The sequence below is a fragment of the Natrix helvetica genome (assembly GCF_964273705.1).
Source record: "Natrix helvetica genome assembly, chromosome: 2".
Classification (NCBI taxonomy): Eukaryota; Metazoa; Chordata; class Lepidosauria; order Squamata; family Natricidae; genus Natrix; species Natrix helvetica.
Genome location: NC_138552.1, coordinates 13,975,220 through 14,000,256, shown reverse-complemented (window position 1 = coordinate 14,000,256; position 25,037 = coordinate 13,975,220). Strand labels below are relative to the sequence as shown.

The following is a 25,037-nucleotide window of genomic DNA, read 5'->3' as shown; positions in this document are numbered from 1 at the left end:
TGTTTCTCAACCTGAGAAACTTTAAGGTGTCTGGATTTCAACTCCCAGGATTCTCAATCCAGTAGGGCCATCGCTAAGAATGCTAGCAATTAGATTAGAAGTCTACACAAATCAAAGTATGCCAGGATGGTGCCCTAGCCTCTATGACTAAGGAAATGGAGAAAAATTACTGCGACTGCTTTGTATTTCAACGTTCTTTCCCTTGCCTCTATATATTCTTCAAATTTTAAGGGACATTTATTTAGGTGGGAAACCATTTTCATGTGCCAGGAACCGAAGTGTCAACATTGTACTGGAGGTCTGTTTCATTTGCAAATATGTGCACATCTGAACTTTGCTTTCCCACCCTGATACAGTTACAATATATCTGGAGTGACAGTTGGTCAAATTTTCCAGCCAAATTGATTTTAAGATATCTATTCTTTGCAAAATATGATCTCTGGAGAGGAAGTTATATGGATGCGTTAAAAAGAAATTCCCCCCCCCCCCCATTTCCTTAAATCGTATCACCTTAGCTTCCTTTGGCTGAAGGAAGGCTCTATCTCCAGCTACATAATTGATCTGCAAGCATAGTCTCTCCAACAAGTGATAGTCATCTTGGTTTGAAATAGCGTAGTAAACTATTGGACCCTGGAGATGACGCCTGTCCTTTCTTGGTTCCTTTAAGTGTCACAGCGTTGGTGCCGTGCATTTTGGAAACACACTTTTGACTCTTCCATTCGGTCAGCAGTTCTTTCTGCATCTCTGCAGGCAGTTCCGAAAAGGTTTTGGGGTCTACAGAAGGAGGAAGGGCCACTTTCAATCCTTGGCTTGAATGATGTTGGGAAGAGCCTTCTCCAAGGAGGTTTTGCCCTTCTAGTGGTGGTTCTTCATTTGTGGGTTCAATGTCATAAAATTCCAAAGTTCTCGTACGTTGACCAAGGTCTCCAGAATGTAAGGAAATGGGGCTTATTTTGGCTTTTGAATGGCATGGTGGTTTTTCCCCTAGCTCAGCTCCTCCCTGGCTCCACAAAGTCTCTGTGGAATCCCTAACCTTCTTTTGGCTAGAGATTATTTCCTCCTTAATGTCACTTGGAAGCTGGTTGAACACATCATAATCTATTCCAGCAGGAAGCAATGGACTTGGGCACTGAAGATCACTTGCCGTTGGCAGACAAGGAGTGTGGAGTTGAGATTGGACACAACTTGTGTTTCTCTCTCCTGATAAAACATCACTGTCTTCCCCTTGAAGTTCCATCCTCGTGTTTTCTGAGTTTCTGTCTTCTGTTGTCTACATAGCAAATGAGAACTTATTTAAACTACATACAAGAGAGAATTGTTGTACAATCTTATAGTTTAATGAAAAAAAGGACAAGGGGAGACATGATAGCAGTTCCAATATCTCAGGGGCTGCCACAAAGAAGAAGGAGTCAAGCTATTCTCCAAAGAACCTGAGGGCAGAACAAGAAGCAATGGGTGGAAACTGGTGAAGGAGAGAAGCAACTTAGAACTGAGGAGAAATTTCCTGACAGAACAATTTATCAGTGGAACAGCTTGCTTCCAGAAATTGTGAATGCCCCAACACTGGAAGTCTTTAAGAAGATGTTGGATAGCCATTTGTCTGAAATGGTATAGGGTTTCCTGCCTAAGCAGGGGGTTGAACTAGAAGACCTCCAAGGTCCCTTCCAACTATCCTATCCTATCCTATCCTATCCTATCCTATCCTATCCTCATTTCCTTTTATACAACCCCATAATCCCTTGCAGGGTGGAGGCTGGGCAACTGAATGAAGCTGAGTGTTTACTGGCCGGATGCACTACCTGTCACCAATGCGGAGTTATATCCAGAAGATATATTCTCAACATGCCCAGAGAGAGAAATATCTGCCTTTACCTAGGATCGAACTCACAACCTCCTGATTGTGAGGTGAGAGCTCCACCTCTAGGTCACCTCACCATTTGTTCTACAATCATATATGCATGATAAATTGTTAGTCCCTCCTGTAGTATCTATATGTTTGAATATATGTATTCAAGTACTCTTGTATTTTTAATGCATATTAACCCCAAAGTAGGAAGGAACAGACACAGACATCCGTAAAAGTGTCATGGACTAGCGGCAAACCAATCCCTCCACCTCTGTTAACTCTGGGTGGGGACAGATAGACAAGCAAGCCTGAAAATCAAGATATTTTTTTAAATTCAGTTCATCCAATTATCACATAATGAGCTCTCATGGTAGCCGTCACTGTCAAGGGATCCCCTTTGGCGACCTTCTGATGAGCAAAGTCAATGGGGAAGCCAGATTCACTTAACGACCACATTGCTAACTTAACAACAGCAGTGATTCACTTAATAACTGTGGCAAGTAAGGTCGTACAATGGGGCAAGGTTTAAGTTTACCGTATTTTTCGGAGTATAAGACGCACCCCCCCCTAAAAGAGGCTAAAAATTTGGGTGCGTCTTACACTCTGAATGTAGCCCCGCCCACCCTTCGGCCTCCATGCATCCTCTTCCTGGCTGCAGAGATTGCCACAGACAATGGCTGCCTCGCCTTTTCAGCCTCCAGACGCTCCGTTTGAGACCCTTTCAAGGCTGCTGGGATCGCCAGAGAACCTTGCCGCCGATCGCCACCTCCACACACCACATTTTTGGCCTCTGCACATTGCATTTCAGGCGATCCCCGCAGCCTTGAACGGATCTCAAACGGAGCATTTTGGAGGCTGAGAATGCGAGGCGTGGAGCCCAAAATGGCAACTCGGAACAGCTGCTGACTTGTCTTACCACTTCTACGCTTCACCTGCTTTACTAACTGAAGCTCCCTGCAACAATCAGCTGTGCTTTAGAAGCTGCTTATCAGCCCCAACGAGGCCCGTGCACTCGCTCACAACCAGCAAACTAATGTGCTGAAACTGACTGGGCTAAGGACTCTAGCCAGATGAATACCTGGTAGGCAGAGGCAATTCCCCCCCCCCCTATTTTCCTCCCCCAAAACTAAGGTGCATCTTATACTCCAAAAAATATGGTAAGTTTACTTGATTGTCATTGCACCTCGTACAACAAAATTAAATGCCATCTTCCGTGTACATCATACATAAGAAAACTATAAAAAAATAAAGCAAAAACACACGCCCCTCACATTCTACACAACTGAATTGAAAACCTCTGATCCTGCATTAATATTGCACTATACAGTAGTGTTCAACATATTTACTGGTCTGGGATGGAAGCTGTTCTTCAACCTTGTTTTTATTATCCTGTACCGTCTGCCAGATGGTAATAGTTAAAAAAAAAAGGATGCCCAGTTGCATATTGTCACGATGTTAAAAAGTTTGCTAGACATGAACTGACTGAAACTGACATTCAAGAGTTAAACTAAGAAAGCTTTATTGCGCAGGTCAGATTTCTCTTTCACATATGGTGATCACATTACCCTGGGACATTGCAACTGCCGTAAATAACATCTGGTTGCCGAGTGTCTGATATTTCATCATGTGACTGTGTGGGTGCTGCAACAGTCGTAAGTTTGAGGATCTGTTGTAACTCACTATTTTCAGTGTTGTTGTAACTTTGAACCAGATGAAACAAATGGTGGCTCAGTAGCTAAGACACTGAGCTTGTTGATCAGAAAGGTCGGCAGTTCAGTGGTTCAAATCCCTAGTTGCCACATAACGGCGTGAGCTCCTGTTACTTGTCTCAGCTTTTGCCAACCTAGCAGTTTGAAAGCATGTAAAAATGCAAGTAGAAAAATAGGAATCACCTTTGGTGGGAAGGTAACAGCGTTCCGTGTGCCTTTGGCATTTAGTCATGCCAGCCACATGACCACGGAGACATCTTCGGACAGCACTGGCTCTTCGGCTTTGAAATGGAGATGAGCACCGCCCCCTAGAGTCGGGAACGTCTAGCACACATGTGTGAGGGGAACCTTTACCTTTTACCTTAAGCAAATGGTTGCAAGTCAAGGACTCTATGTATATTAAGAAGCGTCTAACTTACGTGAAAAGGTTTGTTGGAGCTTAAAGAAGGCGACGACTGACTCAGATAAAATTGAATAGACTCCTTGGAAGTAGCTGGTGGGTCCTTAAGATTGGAAAAGCAGACGTTTAGCAAGGTCAAATGAAATGGAGCCTCAACATTGATCATCTTTCGAAACAGTTTCATAAGAATGGAAACGAGTTGAGCCTTTACCCCGGCGTCTCCTGGAAATAAATTATGGAGGAAAAGAATCACGTAAGCAGACACTTACTCAAGAAGAAAACAACAACAACAACAACAACAACAATAATAATAATTCCAACTCTGGATAACAAAGGAATGGAGAAATACAGAAATTGGTGGGATTTTTAGGCATTGATGAAATTTCCAAGAAAATGAGTGCCCTCTGAAACTGGTTGTTTTCTTGCGCTGATGATGTTAGTGTCAGACCTGGAAGCTGTCTCTTAACACTGGGCCTTCAGGCCTGCCACAATTTCTACTGTGGGGAAAATGGGGGGGGGATTATATGGAGTGTGGGAGATATATACTTTACTTTACTTTACTTTATTTCGTATTTCTAGACCGCCCCCTCTCCCAAAAGGGACTCGGGGCGGTGTACAGTCAGGCTAAAACACAAATAGGATGCATATCAATAAATACATAAATACATAAATACATAAATGGAGGAGGCTATATAAAACTGTACCATCAAGTAAAGCATTAAAAGCAGTATTTAAAAACAACCCCTAAAAATACCCCAAAAAATTGAATTTAAAATAATTACCCATGAAATTCCCCAATTAAAAATATCTGCCAGGAGGTAAGATAAAACTATGAGTGGGCCAGGCCGGCTAATCGAAACAGGTGAGTGTTATATAGTCTAAATAACATTCCTTTCTCAGAGAGTCAAGGACACCTTGCCCAGCAACTGCGATAAGACGGCTGGGAGGCATCTCCCATTTTGGACGGTGCCTGATTGGGCCATGTGATGGACATGTGGGTGCTGGGCAGGGACTTGAACTTTCACTTGGGTGGGGAAAACCTGGAAACTTTCAGATTCGGGTTTTCCCAGATGTGCCAATTGTCAGGCCTGCAGGCCTATTCCTTTTAGAATCTTTGGCCTGCCACACTCTCTATTATTTCATTATGCTGTTTCATTAGTGTAGTAATTGGGAGGGGGAATAGTAAGGAGTAGAATTGTAGAATGTGTTGTTGTCATGATAAAACATTCCTTTCTAGAAGGCCAAGGTCATCTTTTGTCTCCACACCTCTGCACCTGACCGGAACTAGATGGGTGGAAATGCCAGCGTGGCAGAGGAAGATTGGACCATGTGATGGACTTGTGGGTGTGGGGGCAAAGTTCTGAACTTTCAACTGGGTGGAAACCCAGGAAGCTTTCAGATTCGGGTTTCCACAGTTTGTACCAACATGTCTATCTTATTAAATTGGAACTTTGATGAAAGCTATGTCTTGAATTCTGATTTAATTCTGGATGATATTTGGAATGCTGACACCAATATGACATCTCTAATAAAATGCAACTTTGGGGAAACTCAAGCCTTGGAGTCTTCTTTCGTTGGGTGTGTTACTTGGAACCCTGACAGTTACCTAGTTTGGATAATGCGATGTCTGTAAGCTCAGAGACCAACCATGCTCAAGAGACCACCAAGGACTCCTCAATGGTGACATTAAAAGGCAAGAAATAGCTGGGACATCAACACTGTGAAATCAGCAAATAACTCCAACCTCTAAGATTCGCCCTGGGAAGATGGTGACTAACAATTAATGTCTTTGAGTAGTGATTACTTCCAAGCTCCAAAGGACTTGGAACTTGCTGGCACCTGACAAACTGAATTTTTGTTCTCCAAGTTTAAGGATCTTAAGAATTGACATTCCTTAGCAAGCAAGCAGGCTGATCTAGTTTCCATGAAGGAAAGCATCCAGGTCAGCTGGAATTGAAAAGACGGAGAAGACGTTGAAGGATGTCCATGGCAAAGAGACAGTGAACTTGAGAAGAGAAAAAGCTGATAGAGGCAAGGACAACAATGAGGATTTGGGACAAGGCTTCATTAAATAAGGGAATGGACTTCCCAAAGTAGGATCTCACTCTTTCTTGGAGCACCAGGTCTGGAGTAATGCACAAATGAGTAACATGGAGACCTACTTCAAATGGAGACTTGTTCAATGGGCAATCTACAACCCACTAGATAGGATGGAACTCCCAGAATTCAAAGGCAGTAGGGTCTTAGCAATGTTGGGAGTTGCAATCCTAAGGAATTTGACGGGGGTCAGTTAGAAAAGTTGGTATACTTAGTTTAGTGCTGTATGTTATGTGAATAAGAGAGAGAAGGGGGGGGAAGCAATATATTCATGAACTCTCTCGGACATCAAGTCAAAAGAGAAAACTAAGGCCCATGAGTCACAATTACCTGAACCGATCCTCTTGACCAAGTGAGATGGAACTGGACATTGACGGCTCTCTCGATTAAACCATTTATTGGTAGCAGAATACTGACGGATGGTCAATCTGATGGTATGGGGCTTCCTGCCATCTTTGTACAACCTGTTGAAAACATGGAGCCATCAACAAGCAACGTGTCCACCGTTTCTACATTTCAACCTGGCCTGGCTCAAGAAATGGAGGAGGATTCCCTCCCCATCTAGAAAGGCAATCAAGCATTAATGCAAATTGGCAATTCGCCAACAAGTATAACCTCCTAAATGAACAATTTGTGGAACAAAATGAAGCAGTAAGAGAGATCATTAGATTGTGGAGTGGTGAATGAGCCATGGTGAACTAAGCAGTGGTTAGAATGCAGTATCACAGGCTAACTCTGTTTACATTGCCAGGCGTTTGATTCCTTCGATCCTGATCAGCTCAAGGCTGGCTCAACCTTCCATCCTTTCCAGGTTTGGTAAAATGGGGACCCAGATTGGTGTGGGCAAGATGCTCTGTAAACTGCTTAGAGCAGTGGTGGCGAACCTATGGCATGCGTGCCACAGGTGGCACGCGGAGCCATTCGTCAGGGCACGCGAGGCGCTGCCCTGTCAGCTGGCCAGCGTGCATGCGTGCGCTGGCCAGCTGAGTTCACTGTTTTTAAAATCCATTTTTTCGCCCTCCCCAGGCTCCAGAGGCTTTATAGGAGCCTGGGCAGGGTGAAAAGAGCCCCCCGCCCCCCGGAGGCTTCAGGGACCGTCCGAAAGCTTCCCTGAAGCCTTTGGAACGCTTAAAATGATCCTCCGAGCAAACAGGAAATGACTTCCAGTTTGCTCGGAGAGTCGTTTTAAATGCTCCGAAGGCATCAGGGAAGCCTCCGGACCGTCCCTGAAGCCTCCGGAGGGCCTCTGGGGGGCCTCCTATAAAGACTCTGGAGCCTGGGGAGGGTGAAAAAAGCATGTAAAAATGGGGGGACGCGCCCGTTGTGCGCGCATGTGCACTGGGGGGGTCGCACATTGCATTAGGGTTGTGGCACGCCCGTACACGACCCCCCTGCGCTCCCCCTACTTGTGGCACACGAGCCAAAAAAGGTTCGCCATCGCTGGCTTAGAGAGTGCTGTAAAGCACTGTGAAGCAGTATACAAATCTAAGTGCTATTGCTATTGCTTAATTCTGGCGTGAACTGGTACATGCCATGCATAATTCCCTTCCATTGTGGTCTGTGTCGTAGCTCAAGAAATATGGAGACAACCCCTTCCCCAAGAACAGAAGTTTACATTGTTTTGAGGATTTGCAGACGATCCTTTCTCATGTTCCTGCCAGGCCAGCTGAGATCAAGGATGTCAGAGTTTGCTGCATAAATTTAAATCCAGAAAGCACACACAGATAACTGGTGCAGCAGGATTCATTAACTTCTTTATATACATAAGAATAGATGAATAAATGTACAATACCAACAGGTGGTTCTTGCAAGTAAACACAAGGCAGGAGAGTTACAGGCAAACACAAGCAGTTAGTTTCATTTCAGCAGACAAGCCCAGACAGACTGCTATTTTACTTCTCAGAGCAGCAGACTGCTTAAGTTTCTATTTCAATTCTTTGCACAGACTCAGACATGTTTAAGCCCCCATTGGCTTTCTTAGTTGCTATGACTATTCATTGGCTGACCTTGTTCCCATGTCTCTCCCAGTCATGAATATTTTAACAAACGATTACTACCCCACCAGAAGGAACCTCTCTGATGAGAAAAGTGTGTAAATCTGAAGTGTTTAATATACAAGTAACTAAAAAGGAACTGAATATTTACTTGTGATCTCATTGTGCCACTGTTCCACCCATTTTATATATTCACACATACACAATGCAGCTCCCAGTTTCAAAATTTTGCTCAGACTCCAAATATTGCAGAACTGTTTAAGTTAAAATTACCTCTCCAGAAGACTAGTGAGCAATTCTTCAATTTTCTTCTTAACGTCTGCTTCAGAAGAGCACTTTTTAAAGGAGTCCTCATCACTGAGAGACTGCAGTATAGTGTTTAAAATAAACAATGAATATAACAATTCATTATATGAAACCACATAAAGAACAGACATTCATGTATTTGTAAATTCAGAGTTGATTTTTCTGTCTCCAAAATTTCCTTTTCAAAAATTCAGAGGATCATGCCATAAAATTATATTACAGTATTTCAAACAGTGAATTGGATTCATCAAACATATATTTCTGATTAATCCTCTGTTCTTACTAAACTAAAATAAGATAATCACTGTTCTAACAAAGAGGAGGTGTAGATCTGTTTTATTATGCTAAGCTGTGGTTTAATTATGGTTTATTGAATAAACCCTAATTTCTTTCCCAGCATACTAAGTCCTAGATCAAGGCACATTGGCCAGTCTTTAAAAACATCAATGGGATTTTTAAAAATACTCATGTCCTCCTGCATTGTTATAAACTATATCTTATAAACCTACAACAGCTTTGTTCGTGCAACCACCAAAACCATACTAAACAAATCACAATTGTTTAGTCCAATACGTGGGCATGTAGGATCTCTTCCTGAGAAATGAAACTGTTCATTCAATGATAGGGGACAAAATTTCTCAAGATAGCTCTCCAGATGGATTGGGACCACCAATTCTCTGATGTCTGATATATTCAACCCTGGTCTTTGTTGAGTGATAAATCAAGAAGCTGTAGTCTTTACTTCTGGAAAACCCCAGTTGGCCTAGAATTCTCAGACATAAAGGATAGGACAATTCTTATCTTTAGCTAGTTTTCGGTTCTACCTGAGGAGCTCCTGATGGGACGACTGGAGAATGGTCTTCTCCCCAACTGAGCTTCTGGATGAGATGTGCAGCTGGAATTCCCAGTTCTTTTTCCAGAATCTCAGCTGAACAGTCTTGGAGATCTTGCACAGAACATAGCCCAAGATTTAGGAGGCACTTTGCTGTTTTAAAGCCAATCCCTGCACGAGAAAAATAGTTTGCTACAGCACCTTACCAGACAAATCTCTCTCACAAGCATTTATCAAAGCCAAAACAAGTTTGTTTGTTTCCCCATCTTACTTGGTATTTTCCTTTTTTTTAATTATAATATCTTTATTAGGTTTTAATAGCAATCACACTTAGACTTATATACCGCTTCATAGTGCTTTACAGCCCGCTCTAAGCAGTTTACAAAACCAGCCTATTGCCCCCAACAATCTGGGTCCTCACTTTAACAACCTCAGAAGGATGGAAGGTTGAGTCAGCCTTAAGCCTGGTGAGAATGGAACTGCTGGCAGTCGGCAGAATTAGCCTGCAGTACTGCCTTCTAACCACTGAGCTACCATGGCTCAATGGCTTTCATACCTGAAGTGGAACTTAAGACATCATGCATTAAAATACAAAACTAACACAAAGGGGAAAGGGAGTGACAAAACAAGTTAACAAAATACATCAAACAAATGTAACATAAGTGACCTCCCACTTTTTTTTAGCAAGAGATATTAACAATACAATCACTTCTTTCTAACTTTAAAGAAAATCACACCAATTCATAAAATATCTAAAAATGTGCATATTAAGAGCCCAATATTCATTAAATGTTCTTATTTTAATTTCATCTAGAACAGGGGTGTCAAACTCAATTCATTGAGGGCCGCATCAGTGTTGTGTTCGACCTTGGGGTGGCTGTGGCCAGCTCGACGTCACTCATGTTGGGGTTCCCTGTGGTGGCCCGAGCACTCTGCCACTGAAAATGGGCTGTCGAGCTCAGTTTTCAGCTGCGACATCCTCCTGCAACCCTTTGCCAGCGAAAGAACTCAGTTTTCGCTGGTACAGGCACCATGGGCCGGTCCTTTGCTATTTTCAAGGCGGTCCTGCAGGCCAGATCTAAACACCCCATGGGCCGGATCCGGTCCCCGGGCCTTGAGTTTGACACCCCTGATCTAGGGAGTGACATGTAACATATGAAATGTAAATAAGCCCATATTGAAAAAGCTACAATATTTCTCAAGTCCAGTCCAATCTTATTGTCAGGGTGCCGATGGATGTTCGAATTAAATCATGAGCTTCTAGCCAAGCTTCAAAAAAAATCCAGTTATTGATTAGCAGCAACATGTCGGCAAGTACCCAAGTGAAGCCAACTCTGACCCCACGTAATTTACGGCTCAATTATGACCCTGTTCCCCCCCTTCCCCCAGGGTGTGTCATAAATCACATTCTCCGGAGCACTTTTGTGGGCTACAGAGATCATTCCACTGGCTGCTGTGGGTATCCTGGGAGACAGCTTTGAGAAAGATATGCCTGGAATGTGCCTCTGTTTGTGGCTGCTGTGCTGCTTCATCAGTTTTCCCATCCCCCTTGCCTATGGCAACTCGAGAGCAGGCCAGGAATGCTTCGCGAGTTGACACTTATCTTCAAAACTCAAGGTCAGCTCACCTGGTATTTTCCTTATGTGATCGAGGCTGGCCATCAGGTTTTGCCGGTTCTCAGGCAGAAGAATTGTCTGCTGATTTGGTTTAAAGGTCCCAGAGACCAGCTTGGCAAGGACTTTATTGGTGGCCACTCCGGCGCAGCCCGTGAGCCCCAGCCTGCTGCCCATGGCATCTCTCATCTCCTCTGCAATCTGAGATCCCATAGCTAGTCTTCCATGCATCGGCTCATGGAAATCAACAGCTGTGAAGGAAAGAGGAGGGGAAAAATCTCAAGAGATCACCTGGCAGATTTATCCTTACCAATAAAAGAGAATATTTGCAGTTAAGGATTGAAATGAGGGTCATAAATATGAGTCGGTTGCCAAATATATGTATAAGTAGTCCTCCACTTACATCCCCAATTGTTAAGTAAATTGTACAGGTGTTTACCATATTTTTCGGACTATAAGATGCATTGGAGTATAAGACGCACCAAGATTTCAAAGAGAAAAACAAGAAAAAATAGTTTTGGCCTCCACGCGTCCGGTTTTTGCTCTCTTCAGCCTCCAGGAGCACTCTGCAGCCCTCCCAAGCCTTCTGCGTGCCCTTTTTCAAAAAAATGGGTGAAAAACGGGTCCATTTCTGGTCTCCCAAATTCCTCAGGAGTGACGTTTTTGCTCTCTCCAGTCCCCAGGAGCACTCTGCAGGCCTTCCAAACCCTCTGTGTGCCCTGTTTTTGCAAAAAAATAGACGTACGGGGCGGGATTTTGGGAGGCCAAAAATGGTTGCATTCAGTGTATAAGACGCACCAACATTTCCACCCTCTTTCAGGGGGGGAAAAGTGTGTCTTATGATCCGTAAAGTACGGTATATCCAGCTTCCCCCATTGACTTTCCTTGGTGGAAGTCAGCGGGGAAGGTTGAAAATGGTGATTGCCTAACCGTAAGGAAGCTGCAATTGTTATAAATATATGCTGGTTGCCAAGGACTCAAAGTTTCATAGAATAACAGAATTGGAAGGGACCTTGGAGGTCTTCTAGTCCAACCCGCTGCTTAGGCAGGAAACATCACATCACTGTGGTGATGCTGCAGTGGTCATGTGCAAGGACCCATCATAGGTCAAGAGCCTTGATGGCGTAGTGGTTAGAATGCAGTACTGCAGGCTACTTCAGCTGGCTGCTAGCTGCAGTTCGGCATTTTGAATCTCACCGACTCAAGATTGACTCAGACTTCCATCCTTCCGAGGCGGATAAAATGAGGACCCAGATTTTGGGGGCAATAGGCTGACTCTGTAAATCGCTTAGAGAGGGCTGTAAAAGCACTGTGAAGCGATATCTAAGCGCTATTGCTATTTTTTTCAGTGTCACTGTAACTTTGAATGCTTGCTAAATGAGTGGTTGTAAGTCAAGCACTATCTGTATATAGGTAGTCCTCGATTTACGATTGCAATTGAGCCCAACATTTCTGTTCTTAAGCGAGACGTTTTGTTAAGTGAGTTTTGTCCCATTTTATGACCTTTCTTGCATCAGTTGGTAAGTGAATCACTGCACTTGATACGTTAATAACCCAGTTGTTAAGTGAATTCCCCATTGACTTTGCCAGAAGGTCGCAAAAGGGGAGCACGTACCTTTTGGGATTCAGCAACGATCATAAATATGAACCAATTGCCCAGCATCTGAATTTTGATCACAGGATCACGGGGAACGCTGCAAACGTTGTAGCTGTGAAAAATGGTCATAAGTCGCTTTTTTTCAGTGCTGTTGTAACTTTGAACAGTCACTAAATGAACTGTTGTAAGTCCAGGACTACCTGTATTTTTTACGTCGAGCTTGAATGTCATTCTATGCTGGAAATGTGCTTTGTGTTATCAATGCAGCATTATGATGGGATTTGATGTACAAGTACGACATTTGCGTTAAAAAAAAGTACTTACTCTGATTATTATATACATGACCAGAAACAGAGATGTTAGTAAGTGTTGCTTTTTTCCATTCTTTCAGTCTCTTTTCAACCAATTCAGTGATATCCACAAAATTTTCATCAAATCCGAGCCTTTCTACCAATGGAGTAAATGTTTTTAACAAGTCTGTAAAAAAATTTTTTAAAAAAAAGATTGTTAATATGTAGCACTGGGTTAAGAGTGTTAACCTAATTTAGTAAGGTTCTATATTTAGGCAAGAAAAACAAAATGCACAGGTACAGTATAGGTGGAACCTTGTTCAATAGTAGTAACTGTGAGAGGGATCTTGGAGTCCTAGTGGACAACCATTTAAATATGAGCCATCAGTGTGCAGCAGCTGCCAAAAAAGCCAACACAGTTCTAGGCTGCATAAACAGAGGGATAGAATCAAGATCATGTGAAGTGTTAATACCACTTTATAATGCCTTGGTAAGGCCACACTTGGAATATTGCATTCAATTCTGGTCACCACGATGTAGAAAAGATGTGGAGACTCTGCAGAGAAGAGCAACAAAGATGATTAGGGGACTGGAGACTAAAACATATGAAGAACGGTTGCAGGAACTGGGTATGTTTAGCTTAAGAGAAAGAAGGACTAGGGGAGACATGATAGCAGTCTTCCAATATCTCAGGGGTTGCCACAAAGAAGAGGGAGTCAAACTATTCTCCAAGGCACCTGAGGGTAGAACAAGAAGCAATGGGTGGAAACTAATCAAGGAGAGAAGCAACTTAGAACTAAGGAGAAATTTCCTGCCAGCAAAAACGGAGCTTGAGAGAGATGCGGTTGGCCCTCACGAGCTCCATTTTCGACTGCAAAGGCCTCTTGCAACCTTCTGCCAGAGAAAATGGGGCTTGGGAGGGGCGCATGCAGCCCTCTCGAGTTCAGTTTTCGCTGGCAGAGGCACCACAGGCTGGTCCTTTGCTGTTTCCAGGGTGTCCCCATGGACCAGATCTAAGCACCCCATGGGCTGGATCCGGCCCCCAGGCCTTGAGTTTGACACCCTTGCTGTAGGTAGATCTATCCTTAATCACACCCACCAAAAAAGAGGGACCACAAATCAGAAAGACGCATTTTCATCTAGCATGGTTTTATAAAAATTGAATGGTTAGTTTATACTTCAGCGTACACGGAATCCTTGACTTATAAGGATTTGTTTAGTGACCGTTCAAAATTACAACGGTACTGAAAAAAAGCGACTTGTGGCCATTTTTTACACTTACGACCATTGCAGCATCCCCACAGTCACACGATCAAAATTCAGACACCTGACTCCTATTTATGACTATTGCAGTGTCCCTGGTTCTGTGATCACCTTGTGCAACTTTCTGACAAGCGAAGTCAAGGGGGAAGCCAGATTCACTTAACAACGGTGGCAAGAGAGGCAATACAGTGGGGCAAAATTCACTTAACCAATGTCTCATTTAGCGACAGAAACTTTGGGCTCAATTGAGGTCGTAAGTAGAGGACTGCCTGTGTGGTGCAAATCCAGAAAACTGAGTTGAACAAATGATGGATAAGTTAACCATAACTAGTTGCGTAAATTTGACTTCCCATCTAATGGTGATTACAGAACATTTCACCTACAGAGATTTGCTTTAGAGCTTTCTTCCGCTTTATTTTATTTTAATAATGCATTTGAGAACACATTTGATAAGCCCAATGAGATCCATTTTCTCTTTGGCTGTACAGGTTTACTATGTTTACAATTTTGTAATGTTTAACCTCTTGTTGAGTCATCAACTTCATTTTTACTTTGGGAAGGTGGAGATAAAATTTTCCACCTCTCCCTTTCTCTCTCTCGCTTTCTCTCTCTCTATAGATACATAATGAACACTCAAAATTGTTGAGATGCTTGAGAGAGAGGAGATTCTTTTGATCCTAAAAGCCATTGTGAAATAGCCTGATGTCTCTTTCCTCAGTTTACATCTCAAAAGCACTTTAGTCAGGATCCCAAAATGGAAGTTGATTTCTGATTGAAGCAAATCTCCAGGAATTTTGGCTTCCATCCTAAGTTTAAAACAGGGGTGTCAAACTCAATTTCATGGAGGGCCGCATCAGGGCTGTGACTGACCTGGGGGAAGGTTGTGGGGGGCATGGCCAACGGGGGGGGGGGGGGGCGTGGCCAGCTTGATTCCACTCCCCAAACTGCTGGCATGTTTCCTCTTTGCACTGGGTAAACTGGGCCAAAGCCACGCTGGCCTGATGTTTCCTCTTTGCATTAGGTAGACCAGGCTAAAACAATGCGGGCCGTCCCCTTACATTTTCCAGGACAGTCCCGTGGGCCAGATCCAACCACATCGCAGGCCAGATCTGGTCCGCAGGCCTTGTGTTTGTCCCTCCTGGTTTAAAAGGAACAAGCACTGTTGAAATCAGCACAAGCAAGGTAGCATTGTGGACTGCCAGCGGATTGGGCAGCAGATTCAGACAGTGAGGAGGTTGGGGAGGAACATGGGCCAGTCCTGGAGTCTGGGGAAGGCTCTGATGAGGGCTCTGGGTCAGAGGCAGAGAGGGGGCCAGGGCCGTATGCCAGTTATCAGCTGCCTTCAGAGTCAGACATCAGTGAGGCAGATGAACAGCTGGAGCCTGTGTGCACATGTGCAGAGCTGCCAGGAGAAGGGAACAGCTAAGGAACTAGGGAGTAAAGCCACAGGTGGACAGTGAATGGCCCCTCCCATAGGGAATAAAGAGGAACAAAAAGGGGAGGGGTGAGTTTGCAGGAAACAATTAGTTCACTCCATTAGAGTTAAGATCTGTTATCTGATATTGGCCTGGCAGCTCTCCAAGCCTGATAAAGGTTTGTAGTTGTGAAATCTCTTGAAAGACTGTTGGCCGGGACTTTGCTGGAGAGGAATTCATTTTAAACTAAATAAAAGGGATTTTATCGGGAAGAGGGGTCAGCTTCATGCTTTTGGGAAGCCTAGGTCAGAACAGGTAGGAAATACGCCTACAAAGTTGGCCACCTCAGCTCTGGACAGATTGACCCCTTGCTGAGAAACCCAGTCGAACCGAAAGGACAATACTTCAGAACAGAGTTCTATGACATCATTCCTGCACAGTAAATTCTTTCAGGAAAATCCTCAACTACGCACTCCTGGCTTGATCACACAAAGTGTAGCAAAAGTGGGAGCAGAAAGAGAAATGCATTCAGTCTTTCCGCACCTACTGGTACTTCTTTCTTGACAAACCTCTTGTCAAGCTTGCTAGAAATTTGACACAAACATCTGAAGAACAAGATCACAAGATTCGATTACCGTGGACTGGATTCACATGGTTCACAAACCATGATATGAATAAGCTAAACTTGGCTGGATTGGCATGATTTGTTAAGTGATATAGTTCATGTTTACATCCTTAATGGCTAGGTTCAAATATGTTAAACCAAAGCACAGGATTTGTTTCTTTCGTTTGGATTTAATATGGGATATCTACCCAGCCATTGTGGCTTATAAATCATGCTTTATGAGTTAGCACTAGGTATGACTAAAATAAAGAAAAAATGTAGGAATGCAAGGAGTCCTTACAATCTTACAATATTAGTGACTGTTTCAAGTTACAATGGCACTAAAAAAAGTGATGCATGGCCAGTCCTCACACTTATAACCATTGCAGCATCCCCAAGATCATGTGATTGCAAGTTGGGTGCTTGGCAACTGGTGTGTATTTACAATAGTTGCAGTACCCTGGAGTCCAGTGATTGCCAGATGTGCCCTTCCCAACTGGCTGCTGACAAGCAATGTTAGGGCGTAAAAGCGGATTCGCTTAATGTAACCATTTTGATTAGTTTATGTTAAAACATACAAAAATGAATAGGAAGTAAAATAGGAAGACGGGAAAAGTGTGGAAAAGAAAGGGGGAAGAAAGAAAAGGCATTGACTTCTGACTCCATTTGGTGCAGTAGAGTAAGGCATTAACATCAAACCTCAACTTTTTACTTTTATACAATAGTTTAAACTAGCCATTTCTATAATAGCAAATCTACCTAATTGGTAAAACCTGATCAAAATTTCCTCTCCCCCTCCACCTCAAGCACATAGTCTAGAACTGGTTTCTAAGTAAGGTAAAGGTAAAAGTTCCCCTCAAACATATGTGCCAGTCTAGGGGGCAGTGCTCATTTTTGTTTCAAAGCCAAAGAGCCAGCACTGTCCAAAGACGTCTCCGTGGTCATGTTGCTGGCATGACTAAACACCGAAGGTGCACGGAATGCTGTTACCTTCCCACCAAAGGTGATTCCTATTTTTCTACTTGCATTTTTACATGCTTTCGAACTGCTAGGTTAGCAGAAGCTGGGACAAGTAACAGGAGCTCACTCCATTGTGCAGTACTAGGGATTCGAACCGCCAAACTGCTGACCTTTCTGATTGACAAGCTCAGAGTCTTAGCCACTAAGCCACTGGGTCCATTGATTTCCAAGTAGGATTCGCTTAATGACCATGCCACAAAAGTTTATAAAATCACTCATGGTTGAGTGATGACTCACTTAAGAACCACATTGCTTAGCGACTGAGTTTCTGGTCCCGATCATGGTTGTAAGTCAAGGACTACTTCTAGTCTCTAGGCAAAGAGGGCATATTGCAACTAAACCCAAGAAAACATTTCCCAGTGTTAAAAGGATAAAAATCAAAACAGTGTACCTGTAACCCTGTAGGAGAATTCCCTGTATTTAGTCAGATCCTCTCCATTAACTAGCACCAGATCTGGACATTTTTCTTTTGCTTCTTTCACACTCATGAGTTTTTTCACACCAAGCTTCCTGGCTTCATAATTGCAGGTGACGACCAGGTATTTCTGTTGCACACCTAGGTAGAAACACAACACAGTTAAGAATTACAGGTGGCTTCATGCCAAGTACCTTTCAACAAATTTTTTTACAATGTAGCTCTTATTTCCAAAGCTTGCAATGCAACTTTGTGTAAATTTACTCTCGGTTACAATTCCATCTGGAGCAGATTTCTTGATACATTCGGGGCTGCCTAGCTCATTTCATATGTATTCCATTAGATCCTGTCACATATACCATGGAGAGTCCAATTTTTCCAATATTCCAATTCCAGTTCCAATATCTAAATATTCCAATATCTATTCTCCAAAACGCCTGAGGGCAGGACAAGAAGCAATCGGTGGAAACTAATCAAGGGGAGAATCAACTTAGAACTAAGGAGAAATTTCCTGACCTGACAGTGAGAACAAATAATCAGTGGAACAACTTGCCTCCAGAAGTTGTGAATTCTCCAACACTGGAAGTTTTTAAGATGATGTTGAATAACCATTTGTCTGAAGTGGTGTAGGGTTTCCTGCCTAAGCAGGGGGTTGGATTAGAAGACCTCCAAGGGCCCTTCCAACTCTGTGATTCTGTTTTCTGTTTCCTCTTTCTGTGACAAAGAATGAACCAATACTGTTTCCTCTTTCTGTGTCAAAGAATGAACCAATACATAAACAAAGACTTTGCCCTGGCCAAATGCTGATTAGTACAGTTAAGAAGTTCTAGGACAGGGGTGTCAAACTTGATTTCATTGAGGGCCACATCAGGGTTACGTTTGACCTCAGCAGGATGGGGTGGGCGTGGCCAGCTCAACATCACTCCTGTTGGGGGTACCTGTGGTGGCCTGGCAGGGCTGGAGGAATCCTCCTGCAGCCCTCTGCCAGCAAAACCCAGGAGGGAGCTCCATTTTCATTGGCAGAGGCACCGTGGGCTGGTCCTTCGCTATTTCCAACAGACCCCTGTGGGCCAGATCTAAGCACCCTTTGGGCCGGAAATGACACCCCTATTCTGACTGTTGTGCAGCGAGAATAATTGCAGATATTTAGGGTATAAAAAAATACTAAACAACGATTGCATTTTGGAGGCAGTACATACATTTAGCCTTCTAACTAAGCACTTCTAAATAAAAGAAACCTCATAATGTTACACTACTTAGCATGTGTACAGGTACACAGGCTGCTGCCAATAGGCCTATTGGAGTGTATCTATCTGTGGTGGGATTCAAAATGCCACTGAATTTTGAATTTCCACTGAAATTCCTACCGATTCTGGGGGCATGGCTTGGTGGGCATGGCTTGGTAGGCATGGCAGGGGAAGGATACTGTAAAATCTCAATTCCCTCTGCACTTCAGGGGAAGGTTACTGCAAAATCCCCATTCCCTCTCGATTAGCTGGAACTTGGGAGGCAGAGAATAGATGGGGGCGGGGCCAGTCAGAGGTAGTATTTACTGGTTCTCCAAACTACTCAAAATTTCCGCTACCTGTTCTCCAGAACTGGTAAGAACCTCCTGAATACCACCTCTGGTATCAATTTGCCTCTGAGTCAGTCTTTATTCCCAACAAATTAAATTTCCTTGCAATGTTGTCACAAGTGGTTTGTCATCATCTTCTTACTAGGGTCGAGAAGATGTGATTTCCTGAGCTAACATAGAGCTAACGTAGAGTTGCCCTCCTACTCCAATGCCTTAACCGCTATACCAACCTTTTAAAAACTCCCTTTTTTATGACCCTGAAATCGATATGGGATAGAGTCCAGGTGACTGGATGGCGCTGAGCATTTACTGGCCGGATGCCCTTCCTGATGTCTACATGGGAGTTCACAGCAGATTTTTTTTTTTCTTTGCAACTTGGGAGAGAAAAATCTGCCACTACCTAGGATTGAATTCTCAGCCTTCTGAGTGGGAGGGGGGTATTTTCACCACTAGGCCACCATGCTCCTCCACCTGGCTCTCAGATAGTGGGGAGAGAAAACATTTGTATCATTTCAAGCCTGAAACAGATAATTCTCAGTATTCAGAAGCTGTCCCACACTGACGTGGGCAATCCGGCTCTGATATCTGCCCATAATATGATTGAAATTGAAAAAACACAGAGTTTCATTTTGATTGAATTTCAGAACTGAATCCCTTTTCTGAATCAGGCTGAAAACGGCCCTTCCCCACCCTCTCGATTTGGCTTGAAGCATCTTATTGTGTTTCTGGTTTTCTGAATCCAGTTGACATTCCGAATCAAGTAACTGAGTTGTATTATAGCCAACACTTAACTCACACAACATACTCTATTATTATGTGTTGACCAGATTTTTACTAAATGAGCAACAACGGAGTACATTCACACAGCACTCTAAATCCTAGTCCAGTGGTTCTCAACCTGTGGGTTGGGACCCCTTTGGGGGTCGAACGACCCTTTCACAGGGATCGCCTAAGACTATAGGAAAGCACATATTTTTGATGGTCTTAGGAACCGAGACACCAACTTTATGGTTGGGGGTCACCACAACATGAGGAACTGTATTAAAGGGTTGTGGCATTGGGAAGGTTGAGAACCACTGTCCTAGGCTGTTGATTGGGTCACATATGAAGCCAGAACCAAAGAAACCATGTTATGGATTAGCATCCCGAGTGAGCCCTGCCCCAATGGTTAACTAAGCCAATGAGAATTGCTAAACCACCACAAGAAACACTATCATCTTGATTATTACAGAAAACAAAATACCGTATTTTTCAGACTATAAGACACACCGGACTATAAGACTATAAGACATAGATTTAGAGGACGAAAACAAGAAAAAAATAGTTTTTGACTTCTGCGCGTCCTGTTTTCATCCTGCCCAGTCCACAGAAGCACTCCCAAATCCTCCGTGCATCCCATTTTTGCAAAAATGGACCCTGTTTTGGCCTCCCGAACACTCCGCACATCCCATTTTCACCAAAAATGGGCCCATTTTTGCCTGCAGAGTGCTTCTGCGGGGATGGGGCAGGCAAAAACAGGATGGAGGCCAAAAACAGGCCCATATTCGTTCTATAAGACACACAAACATTTCCACCCACTTTTTTTGGTGGGGGGAAAATGCATCTTATAGCCCGAAAAATACGGTATCATTTTTGGCCTCCCGAACTCCATGGGTCCCATTTTGGGCCTTCCGAACACTCCACTCATTCTATTTTCACCAAAAATGGGCCTTTTTTTGTCCTGCAGTGTGCTTCTGGGGGCCGGGGAGGGCAAAAACAGGACACAGAGAGGGTTCAGGAGGCCAAAAACAGGCCCATATTCGGTCTATAAGATGCACAGATATTTCCACCCACTTTTTTGAGGGCAGGGAGTGCATCTTATAGTCCGAAAAATATGGTACCATTTTTGGGCCTTGCAAACCCCCCGTGGGTCCCATTTTTGGCCTCCTGAACTCTCTGCATGTACCATTTTTGGCCTCCCAAACCCTCCGCGGGTCCCAGAATGCTTGTGGAGCCAGGGAGGGCAAAAGCGGAATGGGGAGAGGGTTCGAGAGGCCAAAAACAGGCCAGGATTCGGTCTATAAGACTCACAGACATTTCCACCTACTTTTGGGGGGGGGGAATTACCTAAAGGTTTGCTTCTTAATTCAGGATTGCAGATCATTTCTACCTGGGCATAAAAACAATCCAAGTCCAGATGCACAATGATTCGGTTCCAAGGATTTCCTTTGGGCACAGCTTGGCCATGATAACCTGCAAGCAAATTTGACATTCCGAAAAATATCCGTTTCATATTACCTCTGTGGTTTCCAGCCCCTCTTCACACATCACTCAGCATAGCCACAATCCCTTCTGTTTTGGGCCTTTCAAACCAGGATGCTGAATTTTGAACTGCTTTAATCACCTGTCATTTTCTAACAATAATGCATTATTGGTTAAATAAAACCCTACATCTTTAACCTTTATTGATAGAAGAGTTTTCCATTTAAAACATCACTTTACAGTTCATATGTCATTTTCTTTCTATCCGCATCGAGCATCCTACAAATAAAGGTAAAGGTACCCCTCGCACATATGTGCTAGTTGTTCGCCACTCTAGGGGGCAGTGCTCCTCTGTTTCAAAGCCGAAGAGCCAGCGCTGTCCGAAGACGTCTCCGTGGTCATGTGACCAGCATGACTAAACGTCAAAAGCGCATGGAACTCTGTTACCTTCCCACCAAAGGTGGTTCCTATTTTCCTACTTGCATTTTCTATGTGCTTTCGAACTGCTAGATTGGCAGAAGATGGGACAAGTAACGGGAGTTCACTCCGTTACGTGGCACTAGGGATTCGAACTGCCAAACTGCCAACCTTTCTGATCAATAAGCTTAGCGTCTTAGCAACTGAGCCATTTCAAGCATCCTTAAGGGTCTTCCTATCTCATATACAAGTTTGCAAACAGAGTTGGCTGGTCTGTGGCCCAGTTATAAGATATTGTTCAGTGTGAACTGATCCCAGTCTGGTTTAACAAGCTCTATGGATGCAAACAGATGCAAACATTTTTTTGCATCTGGAAGGAAATATTACTCCTTACCACGGAGGTGCAGGCTGCAGCCTGTGGAATAATTTCAATTATGTAGAATAATTTCAATCTCTGCACTTCCACACTACAAGGAATTACAACAAAGCCAACAACATTTCGGCCAAGAGTACCGTGCAAACCTAACCATGGCCCCTAGTGTCTGTTTTAAAGCGTTGAATGGATGCAGAAAACTGATTAATGTGGATCACACATTAGTAAAAACAACACTTAGGACCTCTCCTGCTCTTTCTCAGAAGGAGAGGGAAAAATTCCAGGAAGTGAAGGTTCCAGGAATTAAATTCCAGTAAAATTAGTCTCCAGATCCAGGCCAAAATGATTTTTTTGTGTGTGCAAAGCATCCTGGTTTGTTTCCCATTTGGGCAAGGAGGGAACTCTATCAATGTCCTTTTCCTAACTCTGACCTTGAAGATGCCTCCTGAACCCTCCCCCCCTTTTTTTTTGCAAAAGGAAAAAACTTCCATCAGCTCCAATGTACTACTGATATCAACTACAACATAGGTAGGGACAGAGACAAGATTATCTTCATATATTTATTTTGAATTTCCACTTCACACTGAATCCATAAACTACTTGGACTAGACTCACCTAATATACTAGGTGGAAAATCTGGCTAGATTAGGGCCCAGTAACTCATGTGAAATATGGCCTTTAAGAATGAGCACTTAAAATAAGTACTTTTAAGTGTGTGTGTGTTTGCGTGTGTGTATGTATGTATGTACAGTATACATATGTATGTATATGTATATGTGTACATATAAAAGGTAAAGGTTCCCCTTGCACATGTGCCACTTGTTCCCGTCTCTAGGGGGCGGTGCTCATTTCTGTTTCAAAGCCGAAGAGCCAGCGCTGTCCGAAGACGTCTCTGGTCATGTGGCTGGCATGACTAAATGACGAAGGGGCACGGAATGCTGTTTCCTGCCCACCAAAGGTGGTTCCTATTTTTCTACTTGCATTTTTTACCTGCTTTCAAACTGCTAGGTTGGCAGAAGCTGGGACAAGTAATAGGAGCTCACTCTGTTACTAGGGTGCTAGGGATTTGAACCACGGAATTGCCGATCAACAAGCTCAGTGTCTTAGCCAGAGCCACCCACCACATTCCTTATGCATGGTATACATGTATGTATACCTACATACACACATATACATACATGTACATATATATACACACGTATATACATACATATATACAAAGACATATAAACACACATATATACATATACATACATATACTTATACATACACAACATATATGTATGTATACATACATTACATATGTTTTATACACACACTCTTAAAGTACTTAAAAGATCGTATCCCCCAACCCCAGCCTCGTCTGAGCTCTCGTGCTTTCTCTCCGAGTACGCACTGCCCTACTCCCAGTCCACAGGGCCAAGGCTGGCTAGATCCCTTGGCGGGCGGTGGAAGATTTCCTAGGACTTTACGCGAGACACCTTGTACGGCCGCAGGGGGATCTCTTTGGAGTCCGCTGCTGGGTCCCGGCAAGAGCCACTCGGCCTCAGTCTCCTCCTCCTCCTCCCCTTCGCCTTCCGAGTCCTCCATTCCGCGCGGCGTTTGCGCAAGCGGTGGCTCAGGACAGGCCAGTCAACGCGCTCCGCCTCCGTCCGGAGCCCCGGCCCGGAGCCCGAACTCAGATGCCCAGCCTGGAAGGAGGAGTTTTAAGAGCAGAGCCGTCCAATCATCCTTCTTGTTCTCTCCGCGCGCGCATCAATGAGAAGGCGGGGAGGGGGGGGCGCGGTCACGGATCGCTCGGCCGGCCTTGCTTAGACCAGACGTCTTCAAAGTTGGCAACTTTAAGACTTGTGGACTTCAACTCCCAGAATTCTCCAGCCAGCTGGCTGGAGAATTCTGGGAGTTGAAGTCCACAAATCTTAAAGTTGCCAACTTTGGGGACCCCTAGTTTAGAGCCTTGAACTTCTTTTAAGCCGGCGAGTCGATCTCGGGCGCGTTCACACCTTCTACCAGCAAACTTAGCCAGGATCGTTTTAGCTCAGTGGTTGTGGGAACTCGGCCTTTTCGGGTTAGCCGCGGGCTCAGACTGTTCCAGGAACAAGTCACGTGCTTCTTCTTTCCCTGCATAGGCTTGCAACGCATAACGAAAGTCTTTAGACCAGTGTCTCCCAACCTTGGCCTTTTAAAGATGTTCGGACTTTAACTCCCAGAATTCCCCAGTCAGCATTTGCTGGCTGGGGAATTCTGGGAGTTGAAGTCCGGACCTCTTCAAGTTTGCCGATGTTGGGAAACACTGTTGTTTTAGACGCTTCCGTTGACTTAAGTTCGCTTTTCTAAGAAAGTGAAAGGGATTAGAGCCATTTCCTGATAAACAGGAGATAACCACGGACTGAAAAGACCCCGGGGTCCCTAAATGGCTCATTGACGCGCTATTAGAATACACTGTGGTGAATAAAACCTATTTAAGTTCCCCCCAAAGAGAGAGAATCCCACTTCCTTTCTAACATTAGGAAATACCCGTTTCGCAATGAAATAGAAAAAAAAAGTTGAGCTGTAGTCGGAGACGTTGGTAACACTTTCTTTTCTGTAACAGAAACAAAGAAGAACAAAATTGTACCCTTTTGATTAGAAAACGACAGCACAGATTTTTTTGTTTACACAAACGAACGTGAGTGGGAATTTCAGGATTTGGGTTCGCACCGCACATCAAAGTAATGGGTGTGATGTACGTATATAATCCAGCCAGTGTGGTTTATTCGCGTTAAACCAAGGGCGAGTCTATTGTAGGAACCTCGCCAAGTTCACCGAAGGATGTTTGGAGTTTGGAGAACATGATGAGTAGGGTCTCCTGCTTGGGCAGAGGGGTTGGACTAGATGACCTGCAAGGTCCCTTCCAACTCTGTTAATCTGTTAATGAACCAGAAGCTAACTTTATGCTTTGGGTGTGAACAACACGCTAGGGGCTGCTGAAGTAATTCAAATGTGTGTGACGGTGTGTTCACACAACCAGTTTAATCCTGTTATGAAAT

The 25,037-nt window shown here is 43.9% G+C and overlaps 1 protein-coding gene across 3 annotated transcripts; it reads right to left on the bottom strand.

Annotated features, from left to right (window-relative positions):
• Window positions 1–165: 165 nt before the first annotated feature.
• Window positions 166–23,694, bottom strand: POLI (DNA polymerase iota). 3 transcript variants are annotated; one of them, XM_081942032.1, is made up of 10 exons: window positions 23,481–23,694; window positions 21,084–21,209; window positions 17,378–17,542; window positions 12,719–12,871; window positions 10,812–11,048; window positions 9,177–9,355; window positions 8,320–8,411; window positions 6,383–6,516; window positions 3,975–4,177; window positions 166–1,270 (listed from the first exon to the last, which is right to left on the bottom strand). In XM_081942032.1, exons 1-10 carry the CDS (start codon window positions 23,596–23,598, stop codon window positions 593–595), a joined length of 2,085 nt encoding a protein of 694 aa, XP_081798158.1. In that variant the 5' UTR covers window positions 23,599–23,694; the 3' UTR covers window positions 166–592. The 3 variants fall into 3 exon arrangements, with proteins under 3 accessions (XP_081798158.1, XP_081798159.1, XP_081798160.1); XM_081942033.1 differs by having other exon boundaries at window positions 23,490–23,694; XM_081942034.1 differs by lacking the exons at window positions 21,084–21,209; window positions 23,481–23,694 and adding an exon at window positions 21,255–21,339.
• Between the last annotated feature and the right edge of the window lie 1,343 nt (window positions 23,695–25,037).